This window comes from Phyllopteryx taeniolatus, chromosome 8, assembly GCF_024500385.1.
Source record: "Phyllopteryx taeniolatus isolate TA_2022b chromosome 8, UOR_Ptae_1.2, whole genome shotgun sequence".
NCBI lineage: Eukaryota > Metazoa > Chordata > Actinopteri > Syngnathiformes > Syngnathidae > Phyllopteryx > Phyllopteryx taeniolatus.
Window position 1 is genome coordinate 27,931,027 of NC_084509.1, and position 13,535 is coordinate 27,944,561.

Below are 13,535 nucleotides of genomic sequence, written 5' to 3' on the forward strand. Positions count from 1 at the left end.
TGCCTATAAATTGCCACTAGGTGACACCAATCCGTGAACGTTTTCTGTCAGGCATCTTCTTTGACTTCATCTCCGTTTTACCTTCCGGTAGTTAACTCCACTTGTATACTCGCACGGCAGCTACGATTATCAAGCACATTTCCGTCCTGGTCACTTTGAATAACCTGACAAGAGTAAGCCGACGAAAAAAAACAATCATCTCAAAATTAGAACTAAAAGTACAAAGCAAGTGAGTTGAGCGTTGTCTTCATCCTAACTCATAATTATTTGGAGGACTACTTTTTTACTTTTACTTGAGTCACGTTATTCTAAAGTAACAGTATTTCTTGAATACAATTCTTGCAACTCTACCTACCTCTACTTGTAATAACGTTGAGATTTTTTTTGTTCCCAAAGCTTCTTAAAATAAATTGAACAACTGTTGGACAAGCTCCATTCATTGACTTCGAATTTGAAAATGAGTTCGTCATTTTGTAAACGTAATAATATGAGGAGGCGATAATACATGGATACGGTTGCGCAATCGTAACGCCCCTCTGAGGGAAACCTTAACTTCAATGTGGTCCAAGACAAAAATTACTAAAACACCCGAATGTCTTCAAGATGTATGTTTTTGTACCTGGGAAAAACATGCAAACATTAATAAAAAAAAAAAAAGTGTTACTGCTAGTGCTTAACGGGCTCCCTCTAGTGGTATGTAAAAGAATCACTTAATTTCAATTCAAATTGTGCGTAATGTTACAGCGGCTTCAACTTTGTTGTTTGTTTTTAATCCGGTACGGTGCAATTGTTAATAGAGTTCAGTTGTATTGAACTTTTATGTACAATCCATTTGCATGTAATCTTTTCGAACAATTCATTTAGGTACAAATTTAACTTGACTTTCATGTGCAGTACAATTTGTTTTAGGTTTTTTTTTTAACTTTCCTATATTTAAGTGCAGTGTTAATGTACAGTGGCTTATAATAACACGACATTTGGACGAACACTCAAGGCCTACTGTATTTTTGATTATGGTGGTACAAAACGTTTGAGAGGCACTTTGTCAACTCCTTGACAAAAAGCAAGCAGAAACAAATACCTTCCATCCCGCAGAGCTGTTGCTGTCCCCCTTGTCCTTGAAATAAGGCACACTCTTCACCATCCAGTCGTAGATCTGAGACAGGGTGAGTCTGTTCTCCGGGGAGCTCTCGATGGCTTTAGTGATGAGGTCCGCGTACGACATATTCCCCCAGGCGTTCCGCCGGGACGAGCTGCTCTTCCTCTGGGCGGCGGCGGCGGCCGAGGCCGGCGAGCCGGTGACCGGGGAGGAGAGCAGGGGCACCTGCTGCTGCTGGGGCTGCGGATGGGGATGCTGCTGGAGCGGAGGCTTGGGGTGATGCTGATGCTGCGGCTGCGGGGTGCAGGGATGCCGGTGGACGCACGTCTCCGGGCACTGGAAGTCGGCGCAAAGGTCCTCGTTCTCCTCCAGCAGGCTGAGGTTGCTGATGAACTCGTTGCCGGCGGGCTCCTGCTTGACGGACGGCACCGGCGACGAGGTGTCGGAGTCGCCCGGGTTGACGAACTCCGGCCGGGGCAAGGGCCAAGTGCACGAGCGGGGCCTGGCCAGGGGCTCGAAGTCCGGGTCGATGTCCACCAGGTGGGCAGGCTGCTGCCGCGCCGCTTCCGCCATGGTGGTCGAGAGGCCGAAGGGATGGAGTTACCGCGTCCTCCCCTCGGTGGTGGTGGCGCCGCCGGTGAAAACAACAACAACAACAACGACGACGACGACGGCGACGGCGACGACGCGAGGTAAACAAACCTCCGGGAAACGCGGGAACTCCGCAAAAAGTCAGGCAACTTTGGAAGTTACATCCCAAACCGCTTCATAAAGTCAAACTCTGACCCAAAAATTAAAAATGGTGTCCAAAAGCGGATCAAAAGAAGGTCGTGTAAGTTCGCAGCCTGTTGCCTGCGCGCGTTGTGTCGAATGTGCGGCGTGCGTGCGTGCGCCCGAGCATTTTTACTGGAACTGGCGTTTTGGGGGCACGCGGCCACGCCCACTCTTGATTGGCAGGCGCTGCGCGCCAATGAGGGGCCGCCGAGGATTTTGCACGGGGGGCGGGGCAAAGAAAAAAAAAAGGAAAAGAGGACCTGTTTTCATTCTTTGGCCTCGTAAACATAAGAGGGCACCCAAAGGTTGCTGGTTACAATGAATTCCTGTCATGGTGACATATTTTAAAAGGGAACTTTTTTGTCGTTGAGCCTTTGTTTCAAAAGGCGTCGTCTTCAACCGCAGCCTTCTACTTTAGTCTTCATCAAGCTAAGGCACATATTTTACATTAGGGGGGGTGAAATCACAACACAAACAAAAATGTCAGTAAAAGTGATTCTGTTAGTTGTACATTCTGCCACTTAATTGCTCTGCTCCTCATAGGTTAGGTCGATGAACAATTTGAACTAAATGTTGAAGTGGAATTGGATCAAATCCTAATAAAACCCAAATGTCAGAAGTGTGAGGAAGACGACAACTGTGACAGAAAAGTGAATTCATCAGCCCGGCACCATGCTCGCTGCGTCTGAAGGTCGACCGTTAAATCAACGGACCCGTCGGAATGTAAGTTCAACACACGCACACAAACAGCAATTACGCGTTTGTGGGTTTTTGTTTTGTTTTTGGTTTTGTTTGTTGTTGTGTTCACCACATTTGACACCAGCTGACTACGTTTACATTGCTCGCGCTCACCGCCGGCTAGCTTCCAAATTCAGCTAATGCTTAGCTTAAAGTGGCCACACAACACACACAAAAAGTTAGCTCATATTAAACTGCGCGGCTGTCAGCAAGACCGGTAACCAAAATCACCGAAACACGATTATTGCTTCGATTATTTGCACTTAAACGATTTCGGTGTGCTCTCTTGATGTTTAATTTGAAATGTTGACTTTAAATGCAAGTACTGGCTTGTATTTATTTTGAATAACTTATTTAAAAAAATAAAAATATTTAAAAAAGTACTTTGCTCAGTGTTTCTGTTGTAAATAAAGCAACAAGTCTGTTGGCTGCCGTCCGCTGACTTGTGGCGGATTAGCGAAGGACTCTACTGCCTCCTAGCGGCGTTGAGGCGGGACGACACCCAAGCGCACCCCCGCTCCTCCGCGGTCCGAAATGTAGTGTCGAACAAAAACAGCACATACATGTTGGGGGTAAATACGAATGATAGTTATTTATTTTTTTCAAAACAATTTCATACACATAAAGTTAGTCACAAAATCAAATAAAATACATAAAAAAAATAACAAAAAACAGTGGACCAAGGGATATTACTTCCGGTTTGCCGTCTGGTGTGTGTTTTGGCCCCCCCCCCACTCCCCCACTCTCAGGTTCGCCTCGCGCATTAATTTGCACTCATCAGGACAGACTACATTCCGGAGTTAATAATGTGGTTGCACAGCGAGTTACGCCCTCATGCAGCGATTCTCGATAGTTTTCGTCGCCTTGTCTTCCAGATACTCCGGATACTCAAAGAAGTGAGCTGATCAGGAAGCAAGTGCACAATACTGATTACTTTACCTAGAAGGTTACTGCAAGCTTACTTTTGTTTCCTTGATAGATAGATAAATAGATATAAATGAAGGACATTTCTCCTTTTGCAGGGTTTCCAGCACATGCAGACACAACATGGCTCCAAATCCCATTGTCCAGGCCTTCATTGACTTCACAGCTGGAGCAGCAGGCAAGTTCACATCAAAACAAAAATTGGAAAGGGGAAAAAAAAAAAAAAAAAAAAAAAGACAGAAATCAAACGCAGACATTTGCAACACACTTACATTGACTCATGTTCCCAATGCGTGTACTGGCGGTTCAAGCCGTCGGTTTCCCGCTCTGCGCCGCCTGTTCTTGGCAAGGCTGAATGAAAAGAAAGGAATTGTTCGTTATGCCGCAGCGCCATTTCGATAATGGCAAGCCAAAGTTGTCCCATGACTCAGTAAATTGTGCCAGAAGGACTAAAAGCAACACACCTGTCATATTTCTGGAAATATCATGAGGTCATGAGCTACAAGAAATCTTCTTCACAACAAATACAGTGGTACCTGCATTCGTGTACTGTATATATGCTCTATATTACTATATTAAATCAGTGTTCCCCATTGAATTCCAATGGAATGGCATTCATCTGTTCCAGCCCAACGGCACCATTTTTTGTTCAGATTCTCGGTGTTGTGGCGTCGCAGGTGGCGCGGCTTGTGTTCTGAGCGGGCAGCCGCTGGACACCACCAAGGTGAAGATGCAGACGTTCCCCAACATGTACCGAGGCTTCGCCCACTGCTTGGTGTCCACCTTCCGACAAGTCGGGGTGCGCGGCCTCTACAAGGGCGCCACGCCGGCCCTGCTGGCCAACGTCTGCGAGAACTCGGTGCTCTTCCTGAGCTACGGCTTCTGCCAGGACGCGGTCCGCTCCTTGGCCGGCATAGATGGCCGCACTGAACTCAGGTGCGACATATTGTGCTCGCTTGCAAACTTTGTTTCCCAGTTTACAAATCAAAAAGACCAGTTTGTTGACTTCATTGTGCCTATTCTGATCTCGTTAAAAACATGGCCACAGGCTACGTTAGTACAGCTTTGTTAACTATTCAATAGGTTGGTATGTTAGGTAGGCAAGTTGGTAGCTGGTAATCTGCAATTTGATTGATAGGAGCAGTAGGTTTATTGCCTGCAAGGTAGGCAGGTTAGTTATTCAGTCACTTGTTAGGTTAGCAATGTTGGTAGCTTGGTTGGTTAGTCAGTCAGTTGGCAGGTTGCAGGTCAGTCACTTGGTTAGTATTTTGGTCAACTTATTGGTAGGTCAGTTGGATCCTAGGTAGGTAGATCCTTCGGTCGGTCGGTAGTACAGAGTTTGGTAGGTAGCGAGGTAATTTGGTTGGCCAGTTAGTAAGGACTGTAGGTCGGTAGGTCTGTCGAAACCTAGGTAGGTAGATCCTTTAGTTAGTCGGTTGGTAGCAAGCTATGTAGTTAATATGCAAATCAGTAAACTGTTAGGTAAGCAGGTCAGCAGCTTGGTTGATAGGTTACTCAACCAGGAGGTAAGTAGGTCAGTTGGGTCCTAGGTCGATATCATTTGGTTGATCAGTAGGTACTTAGTGTCATCATCAGAGACGTAGTTAGTTAGTTGGAAGGTCAGTCACTTGGTGCGGCCATTGATAGACGGCAAGTAGATTGGTCGGTCCGTTACGTGATAGGTACTGCAGGTTGATAGGTCAGTTGTTTAGTACATAGCGAGGTATGTTTTGTTGGTTGTTCAGTTGGCCATTTACTATATCTAGGTTTGTCGGTAGGCAGCAAAGTAAGTAGGTTCTTGGTTCGTCAATCGCATGCAGATCGGTACCATCATTTCTTTCGGGATTATTTAAGTGTCTCCACTACCTACAGTAGATGGATAGCTTGACTAGTGGGGCAGTCGCTAACTAGGTTTAACAGGTTTAACTATACTCGTCCCAAAAGAGAGCTGTGTCTCATTCCATTGCACTTCTTTGAACTGATCAGTGATGTTCAGAAAGCGTTCTCCGGGTCCCTGGCCTCCATCTTCTCGTCCATGGTGCTTTGCCCCTGCGAGCTGGTCAAATGTCGCCTGCAGGCCATGTACGAGATGGAAGCATCCGGCAAGATCGCCCGAGGACAGCAGAGGTCCGTGCGGTGGATCGCAGACATTTAAAAGTTTATCGGGTGGACGTCCTTTTGGAAGCGTTGTTTTTGTGACTTGTTCAGAGTTTGGACTGTGGTTAAGTCGGTGATGGAGACAAACGGTCCGCTGGGTTTCTACCAAGGTCTGACGTCCTCCATTGTGAGGGAGATTCCGGGTTACTTCTGCTTCTTTGGCGGCTATGAGCTCAGTCGCTCCATGTTTGCACGCCACATGGGTACGGACAAGGAGGGCATCGGTAGGTTCCGTCGCAGTGAGCTTGTGTCTACTTGTCACTTGCTTCCGAAGCTTAGCAGTCCAAAATTTGCAGGTATTCTTCCGCTCATGTTCAGCGGCGGTTTCGGCGGCGCTTGTCTTTGGCTGTTGATCTATCCCATCGACTGCGTGAAGTCCAGGATCCAGGTGTACTCCTTAGCCGGGAGGCAAGAGGGCTTCCTGAAGACATTCGTGGGGATCTTGCGCAACGAGGGTAAGACTTTAAAAGAGCCTTTTGGGGCACTGTGTTCCAGAAGGCTTCCGCCAATGAGGTTTATTCTGTCTGGCAGGATTCAGGGCTCTTTACTCAGGCCTCACGCCCACCATGATACGAACCTTCCCGGCCAACGGCGCCCTCTTCTTGGCCTACGAGGTCACTCGAAGGTTCATGATGGAGACAGTGGGCGCCTGATGTGGACCGCGTCCCCCCCAAGACAAACAATTTTGTAATGGTTTTTATTGTTTCAGGTCAGCGGTAGTCGGAAATACCACGGTGGCTGTTGTTTACAAAAACTATGAAAAGGAAGAAAATGTAAGCTTTTATTTAATGCTCTTAAAAGTGATAGTGTGAATACCAAACGTGTTTAAGTGGGCATTCACAGAAGCTTTTTCAAGTCACATTTTGAAAGACACCGACAAATGTGTCATATTTGAGATTTCCAATTTAATCCTGGGGAAAATGCTGCAGCTGCTCATGCACTCACAGGCCACAACATTAGGTACGCCTGCACAATCTAATGTGAGCTGTATCGAAATTCTGCTTTTAAAAAGACAATAACGCCGACTTGTGTTTGAATTTTTGAAATGTTCACGGTTGTGATTGTAGTGCGGAGTGGCGTACAAGAGTACTGTGTCATACTGAGAGGCGAATGAATGAGAGCTACGTCACGTTTAGCTGTGGCCAGTGAGTGTAAATACTCCACACTCTGCAATATTTTTACCATTTTCAACAGTGATTGTAACAAATTGTCAATGTCAAAGGCTTATCGAAATCACAAAGTAACTAGCAATAAATAATGATTATCTCAATTTTCTGTTGTTTTTTTATTGTAAGAAACACCATTCCTTTAAACAAAATAAAATAAAAAAAAGATCTCATGTTGCATTGCGGCTGCATTTTTCTTCTGGTCAGGTTTTGTGATATAAAAAAAAAAAAAAGGATAAAGACAAATCAGTGTGTGTCCCATAACCTGTGCTACTCAATTTTGAAAAAAAAAATTAATCTTTTAGTGAGGGTAAGTAAGAATAATAATGTGTTTGCACAAGTGTGCACACCCTGTTATAACTGTTCAAGTTCATGTTAAATGGGAGTCAGCATACACCTGCCACAATTTAAAGTGCCTCTGATTAACCCCAAATAAAGTTCAGCTGTTCTAGTCGGGACACCCCAAGTTATAAGAAGGTGCGCACACTTGTTTATTTTCATTCCCCCCCCCCCCTCCTCTCTGTTTTTTTTTTTCAATTGAGTTGCACAAGTTATAGGTGACATTAATGGGGAAAAACGTTTTGAAATGATTTATCTTGGTTTCCTTTTGATAACAAAAACCTGGCTTTTAAAGAGAGGTGTGTTGACTTTTTTATATCCACTGCTTTGCAGCATTACCTTTCTTTACTTTCCATATTTCATCAAATAGCGGTCGCGCTTTGACAAGACGGCACGCCCCAAAGAGTCGTCACGCCTCCCTTTTCTTATCAGAGGGGGGAAAAAAGCATCGACTGTTATCTGTAAACACACGGTCATTAAATAATGTGTCCAGCCTTTTGCTGATCTCTGTTGCTAATCAAATCAGCAGCACCTACCTGAGGCAGATAACCGTTACGCAGAAGTTACACACTTGAGTAGTTTTTTGTTTTGTTTTGTTTTTTCACGGAATACTTAATCTTACTCAAATAATTAGTTAGAGGACTACTTTTACGTGAGTCATATTAATCTGACGTAACGTCACTCTAACTTGAGTACAATTTGTGGCTACTCCATCCACCTCTGCCTAAATTGACGCAGTTAAGCAAACGCGAGTATTTGGGACCGGGCTCTGCCACGAATAGTGAAAATCAACAAGTGTTTGGGGGAAAACAGATTTACAACTGCCAACAGATGATTAAAGATGGCAGTAAAGCATTTTTTGGGTGTATTATTATTATTAGGCAAAGCTATGGCCTGATTAAATTAAACTTCTGTCGTCACTTCAACATTCTTGGCGCCAAGATGCCACAAGGCGCCAAAGCACTAATTTCATTTCAGATTTGTCTTTGGTTTAAGAACAAAAACAGCTAATAAAAACAAACCAACTGTATAGTAGTTGAGTATTGTTTCTGTGTGCTAATGTATTCCTAGATTGTGTCCCGACACTCTCTCGTTACACGAGCCTGCACCGGGTGTCGGGTCGCACGACGCGCTTTGATTATTCATGACTCAGCAGGTGACTGCGCGAAGAGGCGGCTCGTCGCCCGCGGTCCCGTGGGCACCCGCGAGGACGGGCCCCTCGTCGCTTCAGGCCCTGCCCCTCCCATACGACACACGCACACACAAAGGTACACCTGCTCTCAGATGATTTCCACGACGTCCAGCACAGCCGACATGGTGACGCAGGGTAAACTTGAGATCAACCCCGTGGATGTTGTTGAAGGTGACTTTGAATTTAAATGTTTTTGATTTGCTCAATGAAAGGACACTTTCTTACCATGTTTGGATGACACCAGCGTCGTTGGCGACGGTAGCTAAGCATCAGCGGTTGTGTCTACATGGAAAAGGGCCTCTGTTGTGTAAACGGAAGCCACTGAGGTGTTTTTCTTGTTTTCCCCTGTAGATAAAACGTCAGGCAGACTGGGATGCTTCGGGTGGATTTTGGTGGTCATTTCGCTCCTCTTCATCGGGGCCACTTTCCCACTTACATTATTTATGTGTGTCAAGGTAAACACACAAGTACTTCAATGAGATTGTATAATTCCTGGATTAGACTACAAGACAAATTTGGCCTCTCACGATGGCACGATGTTACATTACTGCCATAAAATCCTGCCGCGTCTCGGTCGGGACGCTGGTAACACTGCACGACATATATTACGATAACAACTCCCGCCTTTTAACATCCTTTGGCCAATCTTGTCAAATCAAGCTATCGGGGGAGACGGGATCAGGGAAACGTGTCATGGCTACCGGATATAACCGTCAACATAGCGGCAACAACAGCAATCACGGAGGAAGAGACGCAAGTTTGGATTGCGGCAATGTTTTGTGTTTAAAAAAAATAATAAATAAAACTTTTAATACCGCTAGCAAGCAGGCAACATAACATTATGTAGCTAGCTGGCTAGCTAGTGCTAGCACTAATGTTTATATGTAAAGGTTTTCTTCAATTTTATTGTTCCACTCATCCCGCTTTCTCTTTCCCATGGTGCGAGCGAATAAATGTTGACAATGGCGACCAATGGAGGCGAGGCGCCGTTGCAAGGCACAATCCTATTGGGCCACGTCAAGGTGCCATGTCTCCTCCGACACCAAATCGTTGATTGTGGATAATGTCACACTACGACTCGTTTTGTCGTTCTTGACAAAAAAAATGTCAGGCCCGATCTGGAACTTCGGCCACGATGGCAAATCGGGCCAACAACGGGGCTAAAATCTTAATAGCGTAAGGTGGTAAAGAAGAACCCCTTGTATCAGTTACAGTGGTGCCTTGAGATACGAGTGACCCGACGTACAAGTTTTTCGAGGTATGAGCCATCGTTTGACTGATTTTTGTTAAAAAATGTTTTACATTTTTTTTTTTTTTTTTTTGCTTTTGCTTGGAAGTACAGACTTAACATATGAGCACTTTATGGTAGCAGTGAACTCAACACACTTTAGAATAAACAGCAGTTTGGCTAATCGTCAACAATTCATCAAGAAAAGGCTTCAAGCTGTTTGTTCCTCTCAAAGAGAACAAACAAAGAGAATTACACCGTCTATTTAAAACAGTCAAACTGCCTGAAGAAAGGCCGCGCTAGCTTAATGCTAATGCTAGTTAAGCATTTGTGTTGTGGTGCTTTAACCCTTTAAGCAACAGATTGAACGCAAATGGTTCAGCAACAACATGGAGACAGATAATATAAGAGTACTCAATCATACCCTCTGGGTAGAACAGCTAATATTAGCGTCACACTGATGAGCTCAGAAGAGTTGCAATATTAATATGAAGCCCACTTGTTCTAGGCAGGACACGGTCTGCTGCAATATGATTGGCTCGAGCTCATAATAACGCCTCAATGAACGGTATAGCTGTCTGTCTGTTTTATACTGCCCCCAGGTGGGCCACACCAGAAATCAGCATTTAATTGATGCAGAGTGACAAAAGCTGTTTTAATTCTTTTGACTTCTATTTATGACATTACTGTATTATTAGTCTTATTTTTATATTAAGTACAAGTTTTTTCCTCATTCAAATACACATTGTAACAATTTTGTTGTTTTTCAGGGAAGGCTGGAACAGAATAATGGCGTTTCCATTCATTTCAATGGGAAAAGATGATTTCAGATGAGTGTTTGGTTCAACTTTTATCTCGAGGCCCCACTGTACTTCATTTCCAACTTGAAGCATGTTTATGTTAGTTTGTGCACAGCCCCTGTATTGGGTCCAGTTATATTTGTGCAGCTGGTGTACCTAATGAATTGAAGGCCACCTTAACCAATGAAGTCCTGTCCGCACGCAGATAGTGAAGGAGTACGAGCGAGCGGTCATCTTCAGACTGGGTCGAATCGTGGACAGGAAAGCCAAAGGACCCGGTACGAGTCGGCAGCCTTCCGCTGGCTCAGAGCGTTACGCGACGTTCCCCGCTGACGAACGTGTTTTGTTTTTGCTGGCAGGGCTTTTCATTGTGATCCCTTGCACTGATAACTTTGTGAAAGTCGACCTGAGAACCGTCTCCTTTGACATTCCGCCACAAGAGGTAACACGCGCCGGGTTTACTGCGATACTACAATATTGTGACACTACGATACGGTGATATTATGATCTCCAATACTGTGATGCTTTGTTTTGTCATTCTTACCTGGTCAGATTCTGACCAAGGACTCTGTGACGGTGTGCGTGGACGGCGTGGTGTACTTCCGCATCCAGTGTCCGATCTCGTCGGTGGCCAACGTGACCAACGCGCACTCGTCCACGCGGCTGCTGGCTCAGACCACCCTGAGGAACGTGCTGGGCACCAAGAACCTGGCCGAGCTGCTGTCGGACAGGGAAGGCATCTCGCTCAGCATGCAGGTCCTGTCGCAAAAACACTCAGTCGGACAGCATTTTTAGCACTCACGAGCATCTTATCACTGTCAATGATATAATATTTTCCCACTTTATTAGTAGTAGTAAGGTTATCCCATAAAGCTGATCTTAGAGATTGTGACCAGGTACTGACAAAGAAGTCGCACCTCAGGAATCCTTGGACGAGGCCACGGACGCGTGGGGCATCAAGGTGGAGCGCGTGGAGATTAAAGATGTCAAGTTACCTCAGCAGCTGCAGAGAGCCATGGCCGCCGAGGCGGAGGCCAGTCGGGAGGCCCGCGCCAAGGTGAGCCAGAAGCAATGTAGCATTTCTTCTTTCCATTTGCAAAGTAACAGATTTTTTTTTTTTTCAATCTAACGCTAAAAAAATAACTTGGTAAAATAACTGGTAACAAGCTACTTTTGGCTTGTTAGCCACTAGAGTCAGTCAAGACCACGATCCATCAGCTGTATTAAATCAAGCTTTATTGTAATCGGCTTCATGCATTACATCTGAAACGCGAAGTATGCTTTTGTTGTGCTCAGAACCAGTTTGTGAACATTTACTTTCTGCTCTTTTTGCAAAATACTGTACTAACCGCAATTCAAGTGGGACAGGGATTGAGCCCTGCCACGAATAGCAAACATCCGTGAGTAATTGAGGCCCATCTCAATAGATTTGTAATTGCCTCTAAATGCCACAAAATGGCATTTAAAAAAAAAAAAGCATTTTCTTTGATCATTTCTTTGACAAATGACACACACAGAGTGAGAAACTGCTTCTGACATCTTTTCGCAATGACCACACGATCAGATCATCGCCGCCGAGGGCGAGATGAAGGCGTCCCGTGCCCTGAAGGAGGCCTCGCTGGTCATCGCCGAGGCTCCGTCTGCCCTACAGCTGCGCTACCTGCAGACGCTCAACAGTATCGCCGCCGAGAAGAACTCCACCATCATCTTCCCGCTTCCCATCGACATGCTGCAGAGCTTTTTACCGAGGAAGTGAGGAACTTCGACTTTTAAAAGTAACGTGAAATGAACCTTCATTCGGGCCTCGAGCACCAGGCCGTCTGTTTATTCTTCATCTTACAACCAATTAATTGGATTTTTCGAGGTCTGGAATCTCACCAATGTATCATGATGGAAATGTTTGTACACTACATGACAACTCAGTAGCGCCCCCTGGAAAGTGAGGAAAAAAACGAGTACCTCTCACAAGTTTCACCCATCAACACGTAATCAGGTGGACATGTCTATCATTACAAGACGTACAAAAAAGTCTCAAGGACCCATACGCTAAACTGAACAGCAAGTCGGCCATTTTGGGTCGAATTCTACAGTCGAGCTTGTACTCTGACAAAATCTAAGGAATCCAGGTAAAAATGTATTTTAGGGGTCCCCCAAAACGACGGCCAAAAGTCACACATTTGTCGTCCTTGGAAAGCCCCGACATCAGTTTCACCAGTCGACATGTAACTGGGCGGACGTGTCTATCGTAACAGGACACACGAAAAAGTCTCAAGAACCAACGCTGAAAATTGAATAGGAAGTCGGCCATTTTGGTTTGAAAGGCCCATTGCGGGGGCTCTAAATTGTTAATCATTTTTGCCTACGCAATCTAAAGTGGGCATATCATAGTGGAAACATTTGATGATCAGTTTGAGGATTCACTGTAATAAAGGGGATGCAAGTGCCCGTTTTATCTTCCAATGTCTTTTTCATCTTTTTTTTTTTTTCTTTAAAAGTGGCTGACTTACGGTCACACATTGTCCGTGTAGCTAATCGGGGTATTTGTGATACCAACAGTTAAATTTCCATGATTTCCGAAGGGAATATTTGTTTTTTTCCCTCGAAAACCGAACATTATTGAGGTTCCGCTCTAATTAAAAACGCACACACCCATATTAATTGCCAATAATGATGAAATTCTGCAATAAAAAGAGGTGAACGCTAATTATAGCATCAGCATAGTTTCGTAACAGCACCCTGATTGGTTTCCATATTATTACATCATTTGTACTGAGCTTATATATAAACACGTGTACTGTATTCAAAGGTTTATCGCCGCTCAGCTATTTCCTCTTGTGATTTAATACTAGTGTACAAAGTGCAAACATGTACAGTGGAGACGATGGAAATATTTACAGTTCTGTTGGAGTACCAATGAAAAAGAACATAAATATGAATCGCAAAAAAATGCACAAGGACATGCTTTTTACACAACAAATCCTTAAATACAACCTGAAGAAATGTAAACGAGGACTGACAAATCGAGGCTGTCAGCGATGGCGATGATGAGGAGCTCGCAAAATACTAGACGGACCACGTTGAAAAGAACAACAAGAAAAAGCGACATAATATTACAAGA

General features: G+C 44.7%; 2 protein-coding genes across 9 annotated transcripts in view; one reads left to right on the plus strand and one right to left on the minus strand.

Annotated features, from left to right (window-relative positions):
* Positions 1–2,016, minus strand: part of foxo1a (forkhead box O1 a) — a 37,479-nt gene extending 35,463 nt beyond the window's left edge. Inside the window, exon 1 of the mRNA XM_061780877.1 lies at positions 1,082–2,016. Within this exon, the coding sequence (XP_061636861.1) occupies positions 1,082–1,672 (591 nt within the window). The 5' untranslated portion in view covers positions 1,673–2,016. The remainder of the gene's footprint in view (positions 1–1,081) is intronic.
* Positions 2,017–2,140: 124 nt separating this feature from the next.
* LOC133481831 (stomatin-like) lies at positions 2,141–12,877 on the plus strand. 8 transcript variants are annotated; one of them, XM_061780994.1, is made up of 15 exons: positions 2,141–2,596; positions 3,634–3,713; positions 4,213–4,471; positions 5,522–5,662; positions 5,744–5,916; positions 5,989–6,147; positions 6,224–6,317; positions 6,402–6,465; positions 8,269–8,560; positions 8,741–8,844; positions 10,623–10,695; positions 10,777–10,859; positions 10,970–11,173; positions 11,340–11,474; positions 11,982–12,877. In XM_061780994.1, coding segments are annotated over exons 1-15 (2,055 nt in total). In that variant the 5' UTR covers positions 2,141–2,594; the 3' UTR covers positions 12,174–12,877. The 8 variants fall into 8 exon arrangements, with proteins under 8 accessions (XP_061636978.1, XP_061636980.1, XP_061636981.1 ...); XM_061780996.1 differs by lacking the exon at positions 2,141–2,596 and adding an exon at positions 3,326–3,507 and having other exon boundaries at positions 4,189–4,471; positions 11,314–11,474; positions 11,982–12,147; XM_061780992.1 differs by lacking the exon at positions 2,141–2,596 and adding an exon at positions 3,330–3,507 and having other exon boundaries at positions 4,189–4,471.
* Positions 12,878–13,535: the final 658 nt, after the last annotated feature.